The sequence below is a fragment of the Myotis nattereri genome (genome assembly GCF_964212035.1).
Source record: "Myotis nattereri genome assembly, chromosome: X".
Classification (NCBI taxonomy): Eukaryota; Metazoa; Chordata; class Mammalia; order Chiroptera; family Vespertilionidae; genus Myotis; species Myotis nattereri.
The window spans coordinates 99,260,250-99,279,586 of record NC_138078.1 but is presented as its reverse complement, the minus strand read 5'-3'; the positions used below and the strand labels follow the sequence as shown (position 1 = coordinate 99,279,586).

Genomic DNA, 19,337 nt, shown 5'->3' with positions numbered 1-19,337 from the left:
CATTTTCCTTAAGGAGAAGTGTCAATCCAGAAAAGTATAAGAGAATAATATACTACAGTCATATCAGTTAATTGCCTGAATCCCAAACCAGAGAAAACTTTAAACAAATTACCTGGAAATCCAGGGGTGCCTGCTTTTCCTGGAAGACCTGGTGATCCTGGGGGTCCCACAGGACCAGGTGGTCCAGGGATCCCTGGACTGCCTCTCTCACCAGGGGGTCCTGGAACATCAAACCCAGGAGGCCCTGGATCCCCCTTCTCTCCTGGTATTCCATGCAAGCCTAGTTAAGACAACACCAATGTTAACAAGTTATTAAAGCAATTTTAAGAGAGGTATCTAGTTATTTTGCTAGCAAACAAGTGATAGAATCTGATGTATAACAAACCTAGCAGTGAGTTAAAAAGATATTTTTGACATCATATATATAAAATGACCTAACAATTGAACTTTAGGACTTTCAAGTATATTTCTCTAAGAAGGTACTTCTCAAATTATTTATGGTGAAAGATCAGTCTTTTCTTAATTCTTAGTCCATCATGGACTAACATTTTTTATAAAATACAAAAAATTGCTAAAAAATAAAATAAAAAGACATCAAAATACAAGCTTAACTTTTGGTTATTATATTTAATAAAGAGAATTACACTGTCAAATTGCAATGTAAGTTTCTAAATGCTTACTTTTAATTTCTTCTAATACTAATTCCAATGTAGGCTGTAACAAATACTTTGTTGTTCAACAGTGGCATTTGGATTTGCATTGCTCTAAGTCAGCAGTTCTCAACCTGTGGGTCGCAACCCCTTTGGGGGTCGAACGACCCTTTCACAGGGGTCGCCTAAGACCATTGGAAAACACATATATAATTACATATTGTTTTTGTGATTAATCACTATGCTTTAATTATGTTCAATTTGTAACAATGAAAATATACCCTGCATATCAGATATTTACATTATGATTCATAACGGTAGCAAAATTACAATTATGAAGTAGCAACAAAAATAATTTTATGGTTGGGGGTCACTACAATATGAGGAACTGTATTAAAGGGTCGCAGCATTAGGAAGGTTGAGAACCACTGCTCTAAGGTATTATAAATTATTGGGATATCCTATATAATAAAGATGAAATATGCAAATTGACCATCACTCTGCCACAAAGATGGCTGCACCCACAGTGGAGGCTGAGTTCCCGTAACGAGCCTTAAGGAGCAATCAGCAGGGACTTGAGGCTGTGCCACCCCAAAACCCCCATAGGGTTTGACAGGGGATCTCAGACTACTCCGCTGCCCTGGTGCCACGCTGGAGGACCTCAGGCTGTGCCCCCCACCCAGCAGGGCTTGATGGGGGACCTCAGAACACGCCCCCTGCCCCAGCACCAGGTCAGGGGACCTGAGGCTGCTCCATCAACCCAGCAGGGCTTGACAGGGGATCTCAAGGTGCACCACCCGCCTGGTAGGGCTTGAAGGGGGACCTCAGGCCATGCCCCCCACCATGACACCAGGCCAGGGGACCTGAGGCCAAATTCCCTGCCCTGGTGCCAGGCCGGGAGACCTGAGGCCACACCCCTGCCTGGCAGGGCTTGACAGGGACCTCAGACCATGCACCTTGCCCAGTGGGGCTCAACGGAGGACCTCAGACTGCACCCCCTGCCCCAGCACCAGACCAGGGGACCTCAGGCCAAGCCCCTCACCCTGGTGCCGGGCCAGGGGACCTCAGGCCATGCCCCCTACCTGGTGGGGCTTGATAGGGGACCTCAAGCTGCGTCCCCCACCGGGTGCCAGGCCCAGGGACCTGAGGCTGTGACCTCGCCTGGCAGGGCTTGACAAGGGTGGGACCGACCAGGTCTGGATCTAGCCCAATGGGGGTGGGGCCGGCTGGGTCTGGGTCTTGCGTGATTTTGAGGTGCACGTGGGTGGGCGGGAGTTGACTCTGGGTCCTGTGGTGCACTCCAGACTCTGACAGGAGGAAGATTTTCATATACATTTTACTAATTTTCTTTTATCTCTGACATTTCTATTATAGAAAAAGGGCAAATAGCAATATTAAAATATTTCCTCTAATCAATCCCCTTTCAATGTGCACAAGTTTCGTGCACTGGGCCACTAGTATTTCTATAATCCATAAAAGTGATTACTGAGTAAGTCAGTTACACACACCCTTTGACTTTATTTTGGCTTTGTATATGCTGTTTTAATAATTATTTTTATATTTTGTTGTTGTTTTGTTTCTCAGTATTCCAGCTAGAATTTTACAAAAAAATATATGAAACTAAAAAATATATAGCCTTAGTAACTTTCTGGAAGATGGAGCTACAAAAAAACCCAAAAACAAACAAACAAAAAAAACACACCAAAAAACAACAACAACAACAATAAAACACCAACGTAGTTAAAAAGAATATGTTAAAGGAAAAATATTACACTACAAATATGGTGTGGGTTCCCACTCCAATACCTATCAGCTATGTGACTTAGTCATTTGACAATGTTGGTCCTTGTCTGTTAAATGGGGATATGCCATAACTGACTGGAAGCTAAGGGCTGAGCAGGTGACCATTCCAAGTGTCCCTTTAACAGTATGATATAATTTTATTGTTGGAGATTCATATATAATTATTTTTACAAGAGATCAAGATGCTGAAATTTTAAGATCTGTTTAATGTCATATACCAGTATGTCCTTAAACTAATAAAATTCAATTTGAAGATCAGAGAATTCCTTTTAATTTGCACATTGGTGATGGTTCTAATGCTGCCATTTTATAGTATAATACTATAACAGGGAGAGATATTTTATATTATTATATTTGTGAAGTATGATGAGATACCTAATAATAAGCACCATTATAGCACTATATGGATCATTGTTTGTTGTTATATGATAACCCCCGAAAATTTTAATAGCTGAGTTTTCAAGATATCTATTTGCCCTTTGAAATATGTTCCAAGAGAACATTTCTACAAAATAATTATAAGAAACCAAAGACTTAAATCTGGAGAAATCTTGTTTGATATTTATGTTTAAAGCTTTTGTTTTAAGGTAGGGCTTTTGAGAAAAAACTACAGTATCCAGTAGACCTGAAGTTCAAGAGGTAGAGTGTTACAGTTCAGTAGAAACCAAAGAAGATGAGCAACCAAAGAAGAAGCAAGTTGCAAAAGATTCATTGAGTTAGGAAACAAAGCTAATCATATAAAGATTAGAATAAAAATGTTTACAAATATGTTATTAGATAGTGATTTTCTATTATCATATATTAGCAATGGGTAAAGAAATTTATTTTAGATATTAGGTCAGATATTCATATAGCATATTCTATAAATCAAAGGTATTTGCCAAGAGACACAATAAAATATTTACATTCACAAAAAATAATAAATACTCTTTGAAGTTGATCAGCTTTACACTTTTGCTTATCTTTGATCTTTTATTGCTTTGAATAATCATTTTGGAATTTAAGGTGAGTTAGAATTTAAAAATTAATTTGATTTTATACCTTAACAGGTTAGGGACAGAGAACTCAATAATTATTAGTGGATGACTACATGTACAAGGCAAGGTTTCTTTATTTATTGTTATTATTTATTGTATTAAAAATACTATGCTGTACTTTTAACAACATTGATTTGTCCTATGAATACGGCCATGAATAGTAGTTCTAGTATAATCAGGATGAAGAAAGTCAGATAAATTCAAAAGCTCTGCTGAATCTCCTTATACAATAATTGGAATTATATGGATATATCTATGGAGGTCAAGTACATTAGAGCTGTATAAGTACTCTAAATTTAGTGGTAGGTAAATGGAACCAGTTAATGGAAAAAAAAGGAAAATTTCAAAAACATGAATTATCTGTGAGAAGTTTACACACACACACACACACACACACACACACACACACACCCCACAAAACCCAGGGGTTTTATAGCCACTAGCATTTAAAAACTGTAATGTACTCTCCTTCATCTATGAAAATGACATTAATCTTTATTTATTTGATTCACATTAGTCATGATGAACTTGAGCCATTAAGCTACGTAATTTTTCCCCAAGACTAGACAAGCATTATAGCAAATTGTGGACTTGGAACTGAGTATATTTAAGTGACCTCTAGAAAGATTCATTAAAGCAGTAATCTCCTAGCTAATGGCCAACTCAAGTAATAAGAATCCACAACGTCTATTTCTGCATGGAATGAAAAAGCACTTTGTTTTTTGTCCCTTGGCATTTTTTTCTTCATTTAACTGCTGTCAAATGAGGAACTGATATTCAACAGGTCCTTTATTTATAAACACATATTAAACTGTAGAGCTTGCCTTGAAAAAGAGAATGACAAATAGTAAAAATTAAATAATCTCAGAAAACAAGTAAAAATAAAAGTCTGAAAAGCATCATGGGAACATTTTACTCTGGAGAGATGACAATGCAAAACACTTTCCATTAAGTTTTCTATTAGAAGATGAAAACGTAAGCATCTTACCTAATAATAGACAAACATGTAAATTGACCCTACCTTCACTACACTAACCAGCCAATCAGGAAAGTATGCAAATTAACCTAACAAAGATGGCGGTTAATTTGCATACATAAGCTCCAAGTGGCAGAGCGAAGCCTGGTGACCATGTAGGCATTCTTCCCCAACCTGCTGGTGGAGGGCCTCTGGGCCTGCTTGGTCAGCACTGCCACCGGGATGGAGAAGCAGAGACACAGCCCGCAGCAGGGCCAGCACCCAACAGCCCCAAGCCCTGCCTTGGCGCTGGGATTGGAGTAGCAGAGACACAAGCCTTCAAGGAGGCCTAGTACCCAGCAGCTCCAAGCCCCACAGCTGTGGGGGTGCTGGGGCCTCTGGGCCGGAGGTATAGAGACACAGCCTGCAGGGGGCCTGGCACCAGCAACCACAAGCCCCATGGCCCCGGAGGCGCTGGGGCTGCTGGGGTCAGAGTAGCAGATACACAGCCCACAGGGGGGCCAGCACCCAGCCACCCAAGCCCCGCCTTGGTGCTGGGGTTGGAGTAGTGACATGTTAGGGGCCATATGAAAGGTACAATGGGCCATAAAATTTTTAAACTGGACATAAACAAAAGTAATCTTTACTTTCCAGGATTTTTATATTGTTATTGGTATTTCTAGATTTTTTAGCATGATAGCTAACAAAATAACTACTGCCATTTAAGGTCAGAAAATATATTTCCTTTGTTCAAAGTCAATATCTGTACATCTGAACTGTGTGTTTGTTATCTGAAGTGTTTAAACGAATTAAGTAATGATTAAATGTTCCATATTTGTTTTAATTTTATGAATTATTACAGTATTTTACAATAACATAATTTTGGCTCAAGAGTAACCAAGACTGTGCCTACGTAGATTAAGATAAAAAGAATTCACATCACCAGATAGCTCAGAATCCACAAATTCAAGTAAGTTTAGAGTGCTTATGCATTGTAAATTCTCACACAAATGTTTCTCCAGTAAGTTACAAGCTGACAAAATCATTTTTGCATATCTATATAAAAAGAGTTCAGCCCTGGATGGGTGGCTCAGTTGGTTGGAGCATTGTCCATACACCAAAAAGTGTGTGGGTTTGATTCTCAGTCAGGGCACATACCTAGGTTGCAGGTTCAATCCCCCTCCAGGACGTATATGGGAGGCAGCCTATTGATGTTTTTCTCTTACATTGGTATTTATCTCTCTCTCTTCCTCACTCTCTAAAAATCAATAAAAACATATCCTCAGTTGAGGATTTTTAAAAAATAGTTTAGAGTGCTTATCACTTGTAAAGTGATTGATCATTTATGGGCACAAGACAGGAAAATTCAACTTATTTTATTAAAAAAGAATGAGAATGCCAAAAAAAAAATTAGCAGAATGTTAACTCTGGTCATGTGTTAAGAAATGTTAAAGAGGTTCCACAGAACAAGGTCTATTAATATGGTACATCTAGCTACTCAGGTCTGAAAAATCAGCACTAGACGTCCTTAGGTGTGTGATTCCAAGACTCCAACTAGCCCAACAATTATATGCTGTGACAATATATGCAATTATAAAATAGCATTATAGTTAATAGATCAAATTTAAATAAACAGGGAGGAAAATATCATGGATTAATTAATTATATAAGTAGACATGTTACCTCTCGAATCTCTTTCAGAAAGACTGTTACATAGGTTACACATTTTGAAGAGCTAAACATCTATACAATCAGTGCTCCTACAAAATATACATTTACTTCAATCTTACCAGGTTGGCCTATTGGTCCAGGAATCCCTGGTGGCCCTGGTGGTCCCTGAACACCTATTCCTGGTAGCCCAGGAGGTCCCATTGGCCCAGGTTGTCCGTTTGGTCCAACGTCACCTTTAAGAAATAAATATAATTTTATTTTGCATATTAGTTGCCCAACTAATTTAGTGCCCTTTATTGAAAATACTTATTTTTCTATTAAAATTGACTTTGCAACTTTGTAAAAAATAAAATTGTGAAAGTATATTGTTGGATTTTCTTTGCTAATATTTTCTTGAGGATTTTTACATCTTTGTTCATGTGGGACATTGGCCTATAGCGTTTTTTCCCTTTGCCTGGTTTTGATATTAGGGTAATGCTGGCCTCATACAATGATTGGGAAGCAACTCATTCACTTCTATTTTGGGAAAGAAATAGTGTGTAACTGGTTTTATTGCTTCTTTAAATGTTTGCTAGAATATTATCAGTGATGCCAAGTGAACCTGCAGTTTTCTTTGTTGGGGTAATTTTAACTACAAATTCAATTTCTTTAATAAATATCTGAATTCTTATTTATTCTTCAGTGAGCTTCAGTAATTTGTACTTTTCAAGAAATTCATCCACTTTATCTAAGTTGTCAAATTTATGGGTGTGCAGTTGTTTTGTCATACTGCCTTGTTACTGCTTTAATTTCTGTAAGGTCTGTAATAATGTTCTGTCTTTCATTCCTAATACTAGAGGCCCGGTGCACAAAAATTTGCGTACTCGGGGGGAGGAGGGGTCCCTCAGCCTGGCCTGTGCCCTCTCGCAGTCTGGGACCCCTTGAGAGATAACACCCTGCTGGCTTAGGCCTGCTCTCGGGTGGCAGAGGGCAGGCCCAATCCCTAGGTGCAGCCCCTGGTCGGGCTCAGAGCAGGGCTGATTGGGGAGTTGGGCCGCCGCCCCTGTCATGCACAGAGCAGGGCGGATTGGGAGGTTGCGATGCCACCCTCAGTCACGCTCAGGGTAGGGCCGATTGGGGGGTTGGGGCACCACCCCCTGTCACACTCAAGGCAGGGTCGATGGGGTGGTTGTGGTGCCACCCCCTATCACACACAGAGCAGGGCTGATCAGGGGGTTGGGGCGCCGCACCCTGTCACACACAGAGCAGGGCAGATAGGGCGGTTGTGGCCCCACCCCCTGTCACACACAGAGCCACAGGGCGATCAGGGGGTTTGGGTGCTGCCCCTGTCATGCTGATCCTGGTGCCGGGAGGCCTCACGCTCCGCTGATGCCGGTGCTGGGAGGTATATTACCCTTTTACTATATAGGATAGAGGCCTGGTGCAAGGGTGGGGGCCGACTGGTTTGCCCTGAAGGATGTCCTGGATCAGGGTGGGGGTCCCCACTGGGATGCCTGGCCAGTCTGGGTGAGGGGCTGAGGGCTGTTTTCAGGCTGGCGGGTGACTGAAGCTCCCAACTGCTCCTTTTTTTCTTTTTTTTTATTCTGGGCCAGCTTTAGCTCTGAGGCTTGGCTCCAGCTCTTAGGCCTCCGCTGCTGAAAGCAGGTATCTTGTTTGTTTGGGTTCTATAATTGAAACACTGTTTCAACTCCAGCTCTGAGATCCTGGCTGGCTGAAAGCAGGTTTCTGGGGTTTTGTTTAGCTTCTATATTTGTAACAATGTTTCAAACTGCAAGCTCAGAGGCTGGCAAGGCAGGCGGGGAATGTTGGAGTCCTCGGTCACTGAAGCAAGCAAGCCTCATGTTTGCTTCAAGCTGCCTGGCTGCCGGCCGCCATCTTGGATGGCAGTAAATTTGCATATCACCCTGATTAGCCAATGGGAAAGGTAGTGGAGGTACGGCTAGTTACTATATTTCTCTTTTACTAGATAAGATTAGTAATATGTCTCTTCTCTTTTTCTTGATTGGCCTGGATAGAGGTGTATCCATCTTATTGATCTTCTCAAAGAACTTCATTTGGTCTCATATAATTTTTCTATTGTTTTTCAGTTTTTAATTCCACTGATATCTGTACTTATAGTTTTTTTGCTCGATCTTCTGCTTGTCTTCTTTATTTTGTTTTTCTTTTCTAATTTCTTAAGGGAAAAAGTTAGATACTTTTTTGAGATTATTCTTTTCTCTAATAATTTTTTCACATATGAATTTTCTTTTAATCACTTCTTGATCTGCATTCTACAAATTTTGATATTTTTTTCATTTTAATTCAATTCAAAATACTTTCCTTCTGATCAATGAATTATTTAAAATTATTTTTATTATTTTCTAAATATGTCAAGATTTTTACAGATAGCTTTCTATTACTGATTTCTTGCTAAATCTGTTAATGGTAAGAGAATCTACTCTATGATTTCAATACTTTTAATTTGCCAAGGTTTGTTTAATGGCCCAGATTATGGTCTATCATGGTGAATTTTCTGTGTGCATTAAAAAAGAATGTGTTTTCTGCTCTTGTTGGATGGAATGTTCTATAAATGTTAATGTTGAGGAGTTATGCTGAAGAGAAACTCCTTTCATTGCCCTGCTACAACACTGTAGATCCTGTCCTTGTATCCTTCTACATGAAGGCAATGCCAAGTATGGCTCATGGTAGTTGAATGAGCACAAAAAGTCTATTTGGATTGAAGGCCACCTGATATTGGGCATTACAGTATCTCAATTTTCTATCTGTAATTTTATATCCCCTTTACTAAAGCGAGATGCGAGCCATGGCTGGCGTTGTCTTGGTTGGGTTGGTTGAGCATTGCCCTATGCACCAAAAAGTCGCAGGTTAGATTCCTGGTCAGGGCACATGCCCAAGTTGCAGGTTCAGTCCCCACTCAGGGTGTGTACTGGAAGCAACTGATTAACTTTTCTCTCCCACATTGATGTTTCTCTCTCTTTCCCTTCATGTCTTTCTAAAGTCAATAAAACCCTGACCAGTTTGGCTCAGTGGATAGAGCGTAAGCCTGCAGACTCAAGAGTCCCAGGTTCGATTCCAGTCAAGGGCATGTACCTTGGTTGTGGTCACATCCCCAGTAAGGAGTTTGCAGAAGGCAGCTGATCAATGTTTCTCTCTCATAGATGTTTCTAACTCTCTATCCCTCTCCCTTCCTCTCTGTAAAAAATCAATAAAATACATTTAAAAAATAAAGGCAATAAAAACATATTTCTAAAAAGAGAGCTGCCAAAATTGTATAATCTTAAGGTGCCACAAAAATCTATCTCTCCTGATATTCCAGTTTCTCATAACATAAAAAATGCTTTTAATATTTACTACTTTAATTTCTATTTATATATTGTGCATTGGGATTTAATTAGTAGAGACCACTTAATCAATTACCAACTTTTAAAAAATCTACTCCTTACCCATTGAATAATAATGCAATTTCTGTTAAAGACCAAGTTTCTGTGTATACATGAGTATGTTTCTGAACTCTATTATATACTGATTTACTAGTTGTCTGTTCAAGCACTGGTTCACAATGTTATAATTACAATGATTTTGTAAAATGTTTTATTATATGTTTGATAATCATTAAGTTTTAGAATCTGATATGCCAAGTGCTTCCAAAACATTCCTACTTTAATTTTCATTGAAAATACATTATATTTATGGACAAACTTGGGCAGAGTTGACATCATTGAGTCTTTTTCTCCATATATATAATTTATCATTGAATTAATTTTACCCTTTTTCATGTTTCTTATAGAGTTTTATTTATTTCCTCAAATACATTAGGCACATTTTTATTGATTTCTAGATATGTTATAGATTTTTCAAGGTATATTTTATTTCTTTCAATATTTCCAAACATATCATTCTATTTTTCACAATGATACTTTTGTACATTATTCCGGCTACTTGGAACATCCTTCATTAAAGATTCAGTTCAAATTTCACTTCCTTAATGAAGCCTACTGAGGCACCTTAGATGAGGACCTGAACAAAAGTAATTTATAAACCAAACTGTAGACTGGTAAAACCACTATGGAAAGCAGTCTGGTGAATCCTCAAAAAATTAAGACTAGAGCTACCTTATGACCCTGCAATCTCTCTCCTGGGTAGCCTATATAATAAAGAGGTAATATGCAAATTGACCATCACTCCAACACACAAGATGGCTGCCCCCATGTGGTTAAAGAAGGCCACCCCCATGTCAACACATGATGGCCAGCAGGGGATGGCAGTTGTGGGTGACCAAGCCAGCAGGGGAGGGTTGTTAGGAGTGACCAGGCTGGCAGAGGAGGGCAGTTAGGGGCAATTGGGCCAGCAGGGGAGCAGTTAGGCATTGATCAGGCTGGCAGGGGAATAGTCAGGGGGTGATCCGGCAGGCAGGCAGGCAAGTGGTTGGTAGCCAGCAGTCCTGGATTGTGAGAGGGATGTCCAACTTCCCATTTAGGCTGGATCCCACTGGACCCCAGGTTGGAGAGGGTTCAGGCTGGGCTGAGGGACACCCTCCCCTGCACAAATTTTGTGCACCAGCCCCCTAGTATACAAATAAAAACCCTCAACATTATGTATTTGCAAAGATATATGCACCCCATATGTTCATTGCAGCATTAATCATGGAGGCCAACACATCGAAACAACCAGTGTCCTGTGATAGAGGACCAGATAAAGAAGATGTGTACATATACACAATGGAGTACTACTCAGCCATAAAAAGAATGAAATACTGCCATTTGCAACAACATGCATGGACCTTGAGAATATTATGCTAAGTGAAATAAGTCCATCTGAAAAAGCTAAGAACCATGTGATTTCACTCACATGTGGGATATAAAACTGAAACTTGTGAACACAAACAGCAGTGTGGTGGTTTCTAGAGGGAAGTGGGTAGGGGGAGAAGAGAGTCTTAATATATGGTGATAGGAGAATATTTGAATTTGGGTTGTGGGCACATGGTGTGATATAGAAATCCATACCTGAAACATATATGATCATGTCAACCAATGTCACCCCAATAAATTTAATTTAAAATAAAACAAACGGAATTCTTCCAAAGTCATATTTGTTCTTTTTTGTTTAATCTGATTCTAATGTTTCATCTTAAGCACATTGTCTTTCTCATGTAGTTCTTTCTTTATGGGGATTAGTCTAATTAATTAATTATTGATCACTATGTCACTTTAAAAGCCGTGCCTAAATCTCTCCTATAATTTAGTTACTAAGTTCTAATAGCCAGCCACTGGTATAACATGTGCCTGGTAGGTGAACTTTTATTATTATCTGCTTGATGAGGTTTGGCTGTTGTATATTGATCTAAAACATTAGTGATACATATTCATAAAAGTTATTATTGAAATAACCACTCTCATAGTAATGCCATTTCAATTTTATTACAATAGAAAGCAGTCTCTGAGATTTGAGAGCAGAGTCTATGCCTTTGTGTTTCTAGTGATTCAAGTAGTACCTGGCACAGAATAGGAATATAATAAATGTTTGAGGATGAAGGCAGAAAATGCCAAATTCTTTTTTCTTCTAGAACCTTAGGAATTATACTGGGGTTTAATATTTGAGAATGGTTCCTATTAGGATATGAGGGTCCTATACTTCTTTTCCAAGATCAGTCAAATGCTGTTAAGAAGTTGTTTAAAATAGGCCTCAACCTATTTCTTCCCAACCCCTGTCTCAAGGACATTTTTATTAACAAAATACAGTGAATGAGTAATTTTCATAGAGACTGCTTGCTACATAGCTTATTGATTGGAATGTCTCAATTTATAATTTTTATGGTCACAGGTCTAAGCTGAGGGGAAGTAATTGGTGGGAAACATTACCTGTAACTTTGAATCTTATCATTTATAGCTAACCTGAATTGTTTGCTAGCAGACAGAGCTCTTATCTAAGGATAATTTGTACTGAGGTAGTTTGAGGCTTTGGAGGGCAGAATCTACCATGGTTAAGTTGGGTGATGTTGTCTTATTGTTTTAATGGGAATCAATCCAAAATGTTTCAGAAGCATTAAGCTGTACAGATTATTCTCTGGGAGCCAAAATATTAGCCAGTAGAGTCCAATTCCTTGTAAACCAGAAAGGAATAAACAATTGCCACAACAGCTAGGCCAATTCTATTCCTATACATAATTAGGTGGATCAAAATCAAGAGGGTATAAGAAACCAATAGAGAAATGAGCAAAGGACATGAGCAGCTTATCAGAAAAAAAATATGTCCTTTAAACACATGAAAAGATGGTCAATTTTACACATAAAATGGAAATAAAAAATTAAACTATCCTAAGATTAAAAGCAAAGGACCTAGTATATCCAAAGAAATTTTAAAAAAAGAAGAACCAAATGGAGGACTTGCATTACCTGGCATTCAGTCTTACTGTAAAGCCATTGTAATATAAATGTTGATATTGACTTAAGGAAAATAAAATAGTTAAGTAGAATTGACAGCACAGAAATAGACCCAACTCATATATAGTCATTTGATCTTTGACATTGATACCAAAGTACTCTAATTGGGAGGGAGTTCTTTTAAGCAAATGATACTGAATAAAAATTATTTGAGATGGTTGATAATCAAAACATAAAGTTAAAACTATAAAACTTACAAACTAAAATATATAATATCCTTGCAACTTTGAGACAGGGAAAGTTTTCTTAGATAATACATAGTAAATAATTATCATATAAGAAAAAACTGATAAATGAAACATCAGTAAAATAATTATTTTGATTATCAAAATCTACACTAATAAAAGAGAAACATGCAAAGTGGTGTCATTCTGCTACGCTCACCAGCCAATCAGAGTCACTATGCAAATTAACCCAACAAAGATGGCGGTTAATTTGCATACGCAGGTGCGGAGCAAAGACTGAAGGCTCCAACCCGATTGAAGACTAAAGACTGAAGACTGAAGAGGCTTGCAAGCCTCGCTGTGGCCAAGAAGCAAAGCCTCGCTGAGGCTGGAGGGGAGAAGCCAAGCCAGACCAAAGGCCTGGGTCCCGGGTGCTGGAGGAAAACCAGTGGCAGCAGCCAGGGGAAGGAAGGCCTATTGTGGGAATCTTCGTGGAACGGGCTTCTAGTATACTAGTAGGAAAATGAATAGGCAGGAACATTTGAGAGCTTATTCTCTGGCGTATATCATCAGATTGGCTCAATAAACTCTTTTAAAATTTTTCCAAAAAAGAAAATGAATAGGCAAGCCAGATAGGGATAAAACACTCATAAACTAGTATGACAAAAGACCAGTATGCAAGATATATAAAAATAACTTACAGCTTAATACAAAGAAAACAACTCATATTTTAAAAAGGGAAATATATTTGAATCTGCATATTATCAATCAGTATATTTAAAAGAGCTCAACATCTTTAGTCATTAGGGAAAAGCAAGCTAAACCAAAATATATTACCAACACACCCACCAAAATTCAAAAATGAAAAGAATTATAACACCAAATGTTGGAGAGAATGTGGAACAATTGAAACTTGCATACAATATTGGTGTGAGTTTAAAATGGTACATTTTGAAAAAAAACTCCGGTAGTTTCTTATACAACTAACATACACCTATCTTATGATTCAATAATTCTACTCTCAGAAATTTGCCCAAGCAAAATGAAAGCACATATCCATAAAAATTCTTTTAAAAGATTAGACTTAACAGCTTTACTCATAATAGTAAAAAAACAACACAGTCCTGTGGCCATCAACATAGAATGAATAAACATCAGTATATTTATAAATAAAAGACATAATAATAAAAATAAAGAACTACTGATAAACACAATAACATGAATGGATCTCAAAAACAATATTCTGTGTGAAAAAAAAAAATCCTTGCAAAGAAAATACATACTGTATGACTCCATATGGAGTTCTACAGTAGAACTCCATATGGAGTTCAAGAGGTAGAGTTAATTTATATGATAAAAGTCATTATAATATAGTTGTCAGTGTCGATGTAGGGGTGGGGACCTAGAAAAGGACATAAGGGAAATTTATGGGATTATAAAAATTTGGTTACACAAGTGTTTGTCAAAATCAAGCAAATGTACCCTTAGGATTTGTGCATCTCATTTAATATGAAATTTATATTAAAAAAGAACAACCATACAATTGTAGTTATGATATGCATGTTAATGTAATTAGGAAGAAGTATATGGCTGTTTTAATTTATATTGAAATGCATCAAATGGAAATTCCATTTTTAGTTTTTTGAGGGAACTCCATACTGTTCTCCATAGTGCCTGCACCTATCCCAACAAACTAGAAACACCAATCCGAAAGGATATATGCACCACTATGTTCATAGCAGCACAATTTACCATAGCTAAGATTTGGAAACAGCCTAAGTGCCCATCAGCAGATGAGTGGATTAAAAACCTGTGGTACATCTACACAATGGAATACTACACTGCTGTAAAAAAGAAGGAATTCTAACCATTTGCAACAGCATGGATAGAACTGGAGATCATTATGCTAAGTGAAATCAGCCAGTCAGAGGCAGATGAATATCACATGATCTCACTCATTTGTGGAATATAATGAACAACATAAACTGATGAACAAAAACAGATCCAGAGTCAGAGAAGCACCGATCAGACCATCAAACCTCAGAGGGAAGGTTGGGGAGGGTGGAGGTAGCGGGGAGAGATCAACCAAAAGACTTGTATGCATGCATATAAGCCTAACCAAAGGACACAGACACCAGGGTGGTGAGGGCATGAGTGAGGGGGGGGGCGTGTCAGGGGGCAATGGAGGGATAAGGACACATATGTAATACCTTAATCAATAAAGGGAAAAAAAAAGAAAGCCCCCCCCCAAAAAAAACAGAAATGCATAAAAAAATAAGTCAATGAATAGAGAAAGCAATGGATAGATATGTGATAAGTCATGTATAGTAAAATGTTGACAATATAATATCAATGATGGCTATACAGTAGTCACTGTAAAATACTTCCTACATTATATATAGAAATTTAAAAAATAAAATGTCGAAGAGATAAATGTTAGTTGTAGAATCTAGGTGGTGGACATATAAGTTTTCATTGTACAGTTTATTCTTTTTCTGCTTAAAATTTTCTCAATACAATGTTTACAAGACTATACTGAGATACCTACTTATTCCATCAGGTTGGCAAAAATCCAAGAGTTTGTCAACATACTTATCAAGGCTGTGGGAAAACAAGAATACGCATACATTGCTGCTAGGAGTGTAAAATGGTGCAAATTAAGAAGAATATAATAATATCTAGGGGTTCATTTACCCTTCAATTCAGAAAATCCATTTTTATTTACTCTATTCTGCTATCACACCTGTACCCATATGAAAGAACACATATACAAAGTTATTTACTATTGTGTTAATTCTAATAAGAAAAAAAAACTTGTCAAAAAACAAAACAATCTAGAAACCAGTAACTGTTAGAATGAACTATGGTATAACCAAGCAATTCAAGCTATTTGTAAAAAATAAAGATCTCTATATACTGACATGGAGTGATATCTAGTATATAATTTAACAAAACAAGTAAAGTTCAAAAAGTCAAAAAGTAGTACACTATCTTTTGATAAAGGAAATAAAAGTATATTTTATTGGTTTATATTTGTTTGAAGGAACACTCACTAGAACTAATTAAATAAATAATTAAAAACAGCTATATATGGAATGAGGAGGAACAGAGTGGATGGAGATGGGGTAAAAGGAAGATTCCTCAGTGTTACTTTTGCACATATATGATTATATTATCTATACAATAAAATTAACACAACAATATCAATGAAGGATGGAAAAAAAAGGAGTGGGCAGAGTGGCAGCATAGACTTTACTTAATTGGACTTATCACCCATAAACTTTCCCAATAGTTTCAATATCTACAAAAATTAAAAGCAAATTGAAAGTAGCAATACGTTCCATACCTTTTGGTCCAGGTAGCCCATCCAATCCAGTGTGTCCGGTAGGACCTGGAGGTCCTGGGAAACCACGATCACCCTTTGGACCAAGTGTTCCTTTGATCCCTGGCAGTCCTGGATGCCCAGGTGGCCCAGGTAGCCCAAATCCTGGTTCTCCCTAGAGCATACACATAACAAAACACAACAGAAACTCCTATGACGTTCTCAGTATTGATTGTTTACAAGAGAGAATTTAGAGCATAAAATGCAAGGTAATACTTCCCCTGCACACACCTATGGGTGATAGAATAGAGTAACTAAGTGAAAAGTAATTTGCATGTTGGAGAGAACATCTGGAAGAATGGGAAATGAGGCTTAGTAAAACAAATTAAATGATTTGGGCTGGTTTCAGGACAAGAAAAAGATAACTGAGAGAGAATGAGACTAAACCCAAGTGAGGAAATGTGATAATAGACTGAGTATTAGATGATTATTTTTAATTTGTCTAAGTATGGTAATGACATTGTGTTTTTTGTATAAAATGTCCACTTACTTAGAGATAAATAGTGAAGTATTATAGGTAAAATGACATGATTTTGAGATTTATGTTAAAATATTTCAGCAAAGAAAGAGGGAATAGATGAAGCAAATAGGATAAAGTCTTGATAATTTCAAATCTGAAGTATGCCGTTGGTATTTTAATGGGAAGTGCGTTGAATTTATAGATTGCTTTGGGTAGTATGGACATTTTAATGATGTTGATTCTACCAATTCATGAACACGGTATGTTCTTCCACCTTTCAAAAGAGGACATTCAGAAAGCCAAGAGACATATGAAAACATGCTCAAAGTCACTAATCATCCGAGAGATGCAAATCAAAACAACAATGAGGTACCATCTCACACCTGTCAGACTGGCTATCATCAACAAATCAACAAACGACAAGTGCTGGAGAGGATGTGGAGAAAAAGGAACACTTGTGCACTGCTGGTGGGAATGCAGACTGGTGCAGCCACTATGGAAGACAGTATGGAGTTTCCTTAAAAAACTGAAAATAGAACTCCCATTTGACCCTGTGATCCCACTTCTAGGAATATATCCCAAGAAACCAGAAACACCAATTAGGAAGGATATATGCACCCCTATGTTCATAGCAGCACAATTCACCATAGCTAAGATCTGGAAACAGCCTAAGTGCCCATCAGTAGATGAATGGATTAGAAAACTGTGGTACATCTACATGATGGAATACTATGCTGCTCTAAAAAGGAAGGAACTCTTACCATTTGCAACGTCATGGATGGAACTGGAGAGCATTATGCTAAGTGAAATAAGCCAGTCAATGAAGGAAACATACCGCATGATCTCACTCATTCATGGATAATAGAGACCATTATAAACTTTTGAACAATAATAGATACAGAGGCAGAGCTGCCTCAAACAGATTGTCAAACTGCAGCGGGAAGGCCGGGGAGGGTTGGGGGGCAGGAGGTAGGGGAGTAAGAGATCAACTAAAGGACTTGTATGCATGCATATAAGCATAACCAGTGGACATAAGACATTGGGGGATAGGGGAGGCTAGGGGACTGTCTAGGGCAAGGGGATAAAATGGACACATATGTAATACCCTTTGTAATACTTTAAGCAATAAATTAAAAATAAATAAATAAATAAAAATAAATAAATATAAATTAGGTTTAAGAATGAAAAAAAAAAGAAATCTGAGTGATGGATATATGAAAGTTAATTGTATTATTCTTTTAATTTTTTGTTCATTTGAAAAGTTTTATAATAAAATAAAAATAATTAATCACTAGAGAAGTTGCTTCTCATGAGAGCTGGTATCATGGTCAATTGTTCTTCCCATTGGGAAAAAAAAATTGTAATGATGAAAACACAGCAAGTTTAAATTAATTAAGCACAGAAAATAGAGAGAGAGTTAGGATAAATACATACCATAGCAGTTTGCTGAAGGTTGACTAAACAAAATTTTAAATTGGCTAAGACATAATAAAAGGAATGGAAAGTAATTCAGGCACATTTATCATCATCACAATCATTAAAACTTGATTGCAGTGATTTGCAGCATGTATTTGGGAAAGAACTGGGACAGAGGGACAGTTCTTGACATGATATTCAACAGCATTTCAACCAGTCATCACAGAGAGGCATGGACAAACATAAAATGGGTGGGTGATACTACAGAGAAGCACAGGGGGAGTTGATGATTGTATTCTTTCATCTATAATCTCCTATCTCATTAAATAATTGGTCACTATAAAACAGGTTCAAAAAAATTTTTTTGCTTTAAATATGACCTCTTGGACTATTAAAGACTGTTTTGGGTTAAATATTTTTAATGAAAATATAATCAGTTAAGTTTATTTATCTAGTGAAGACTTGGGATGATGCGTAAGTCAAAATAGAAAGCTAAAGCTAAAGAAGGTGGGGGAAATAAAAAAGGGGAAAAGAACAAATGTCTCAGACCTTTGGTCCTGGAGAGCCTGGTGGCCCAGAAGGGCCTTCTAGACCCATTCTTCCAGGTGTCCCAGGTGCTCCTGGAGGGCCTGGAATTCCAGGAAAACCTGTAAAATGATAAGTCATTTTAAATCTCCAAATAGAAGACACTATAGGAAAGATACCTAAACTCTCAAACGAACAATGTTTACCCTATCCAATCATGCTTAGTGACTACAATAAAATGTTAAAACCACAATGACATTTTAAAATGACCACTTAAGATCAAGCTTACAGATATTGGTATTCCATCTCAATCACCTTATGGTCCTAACCTTTTCATAAAAAGTTAATATGTGTGGAAGATATGCTCTTCTAAAGTGGAATGAAGGCTATTATGAGGCAAAACTGAACATAAGGAATGCATCTCACACAAAAATGCAGAAAATATTTTCTTCTGCTTACATCTAAATACAGTATACAAAATGTCTACCACATAATTCTGGAAATGAGCTAAAACAATTGAAGATATTACATAAAAACACAAAAAGTCAAATCTGACTCTAAGTCCTTTAGTGTAAGTGAGTAAGGATATGTTTAGCACTATTCTCAGAAGAATTCACACTCTTGCCTTTCACGAGAATAAATTTTGTGAGGAATAAAACAGAACTGAAGCAACAGATTTTTAAAATTTCAGGAAGTCAAGAGAATATGATTTAGAATAAAACATTACTTGGTAACATGTGTGCAATGAATATGTTTTCTGTTTAATGCAATCCATTCATTTAACAAACAGCTATTGAGTGCATACTATGTTCTAGGCACTGTTCTAAGCCCTGA

At 37.5% G+C, this 19,337-nt stretch overlaps 1 protein-coding gene across 2 annotated transcripts in view; it reads right to left on the bottom strand.

Moving 5' to 3' along the window:
- The window catches only part of COL4A5 (collagen type IV alpha 5 chain), a gene marked incomplete at both ends in the record, with an annotated part of 331,327 nt that overhangs the window by 72,257 nt on the left and 239,733 nt on the right, over nucleotides 1–19,337 (bottom strand). For both annotated transcript variants that reach the window (XM_081115359.1, XM_081115360.1), the window contains 4 exons: nucleotides 113–280; nucleotides 6,236–6,349; nucleotides 16,067–16,217; nucleotides 18,528–18,625. In XM_081115359.1, the coding sequence (XP_080971485.1) occupies nucleotides 113–280; nucleotides 6,236–6,349; nucleotides 16,067–16,217; nucleotides 18,528–18,625 (531 nt within the window). The remainder of the gene's footprint in view (nucleotides 1–112; nucleotides 281–6,235; nucleotides 6,350–16,066; nucleotides 16,218–18,527; nucleotides 18,626–19,337) is intronic.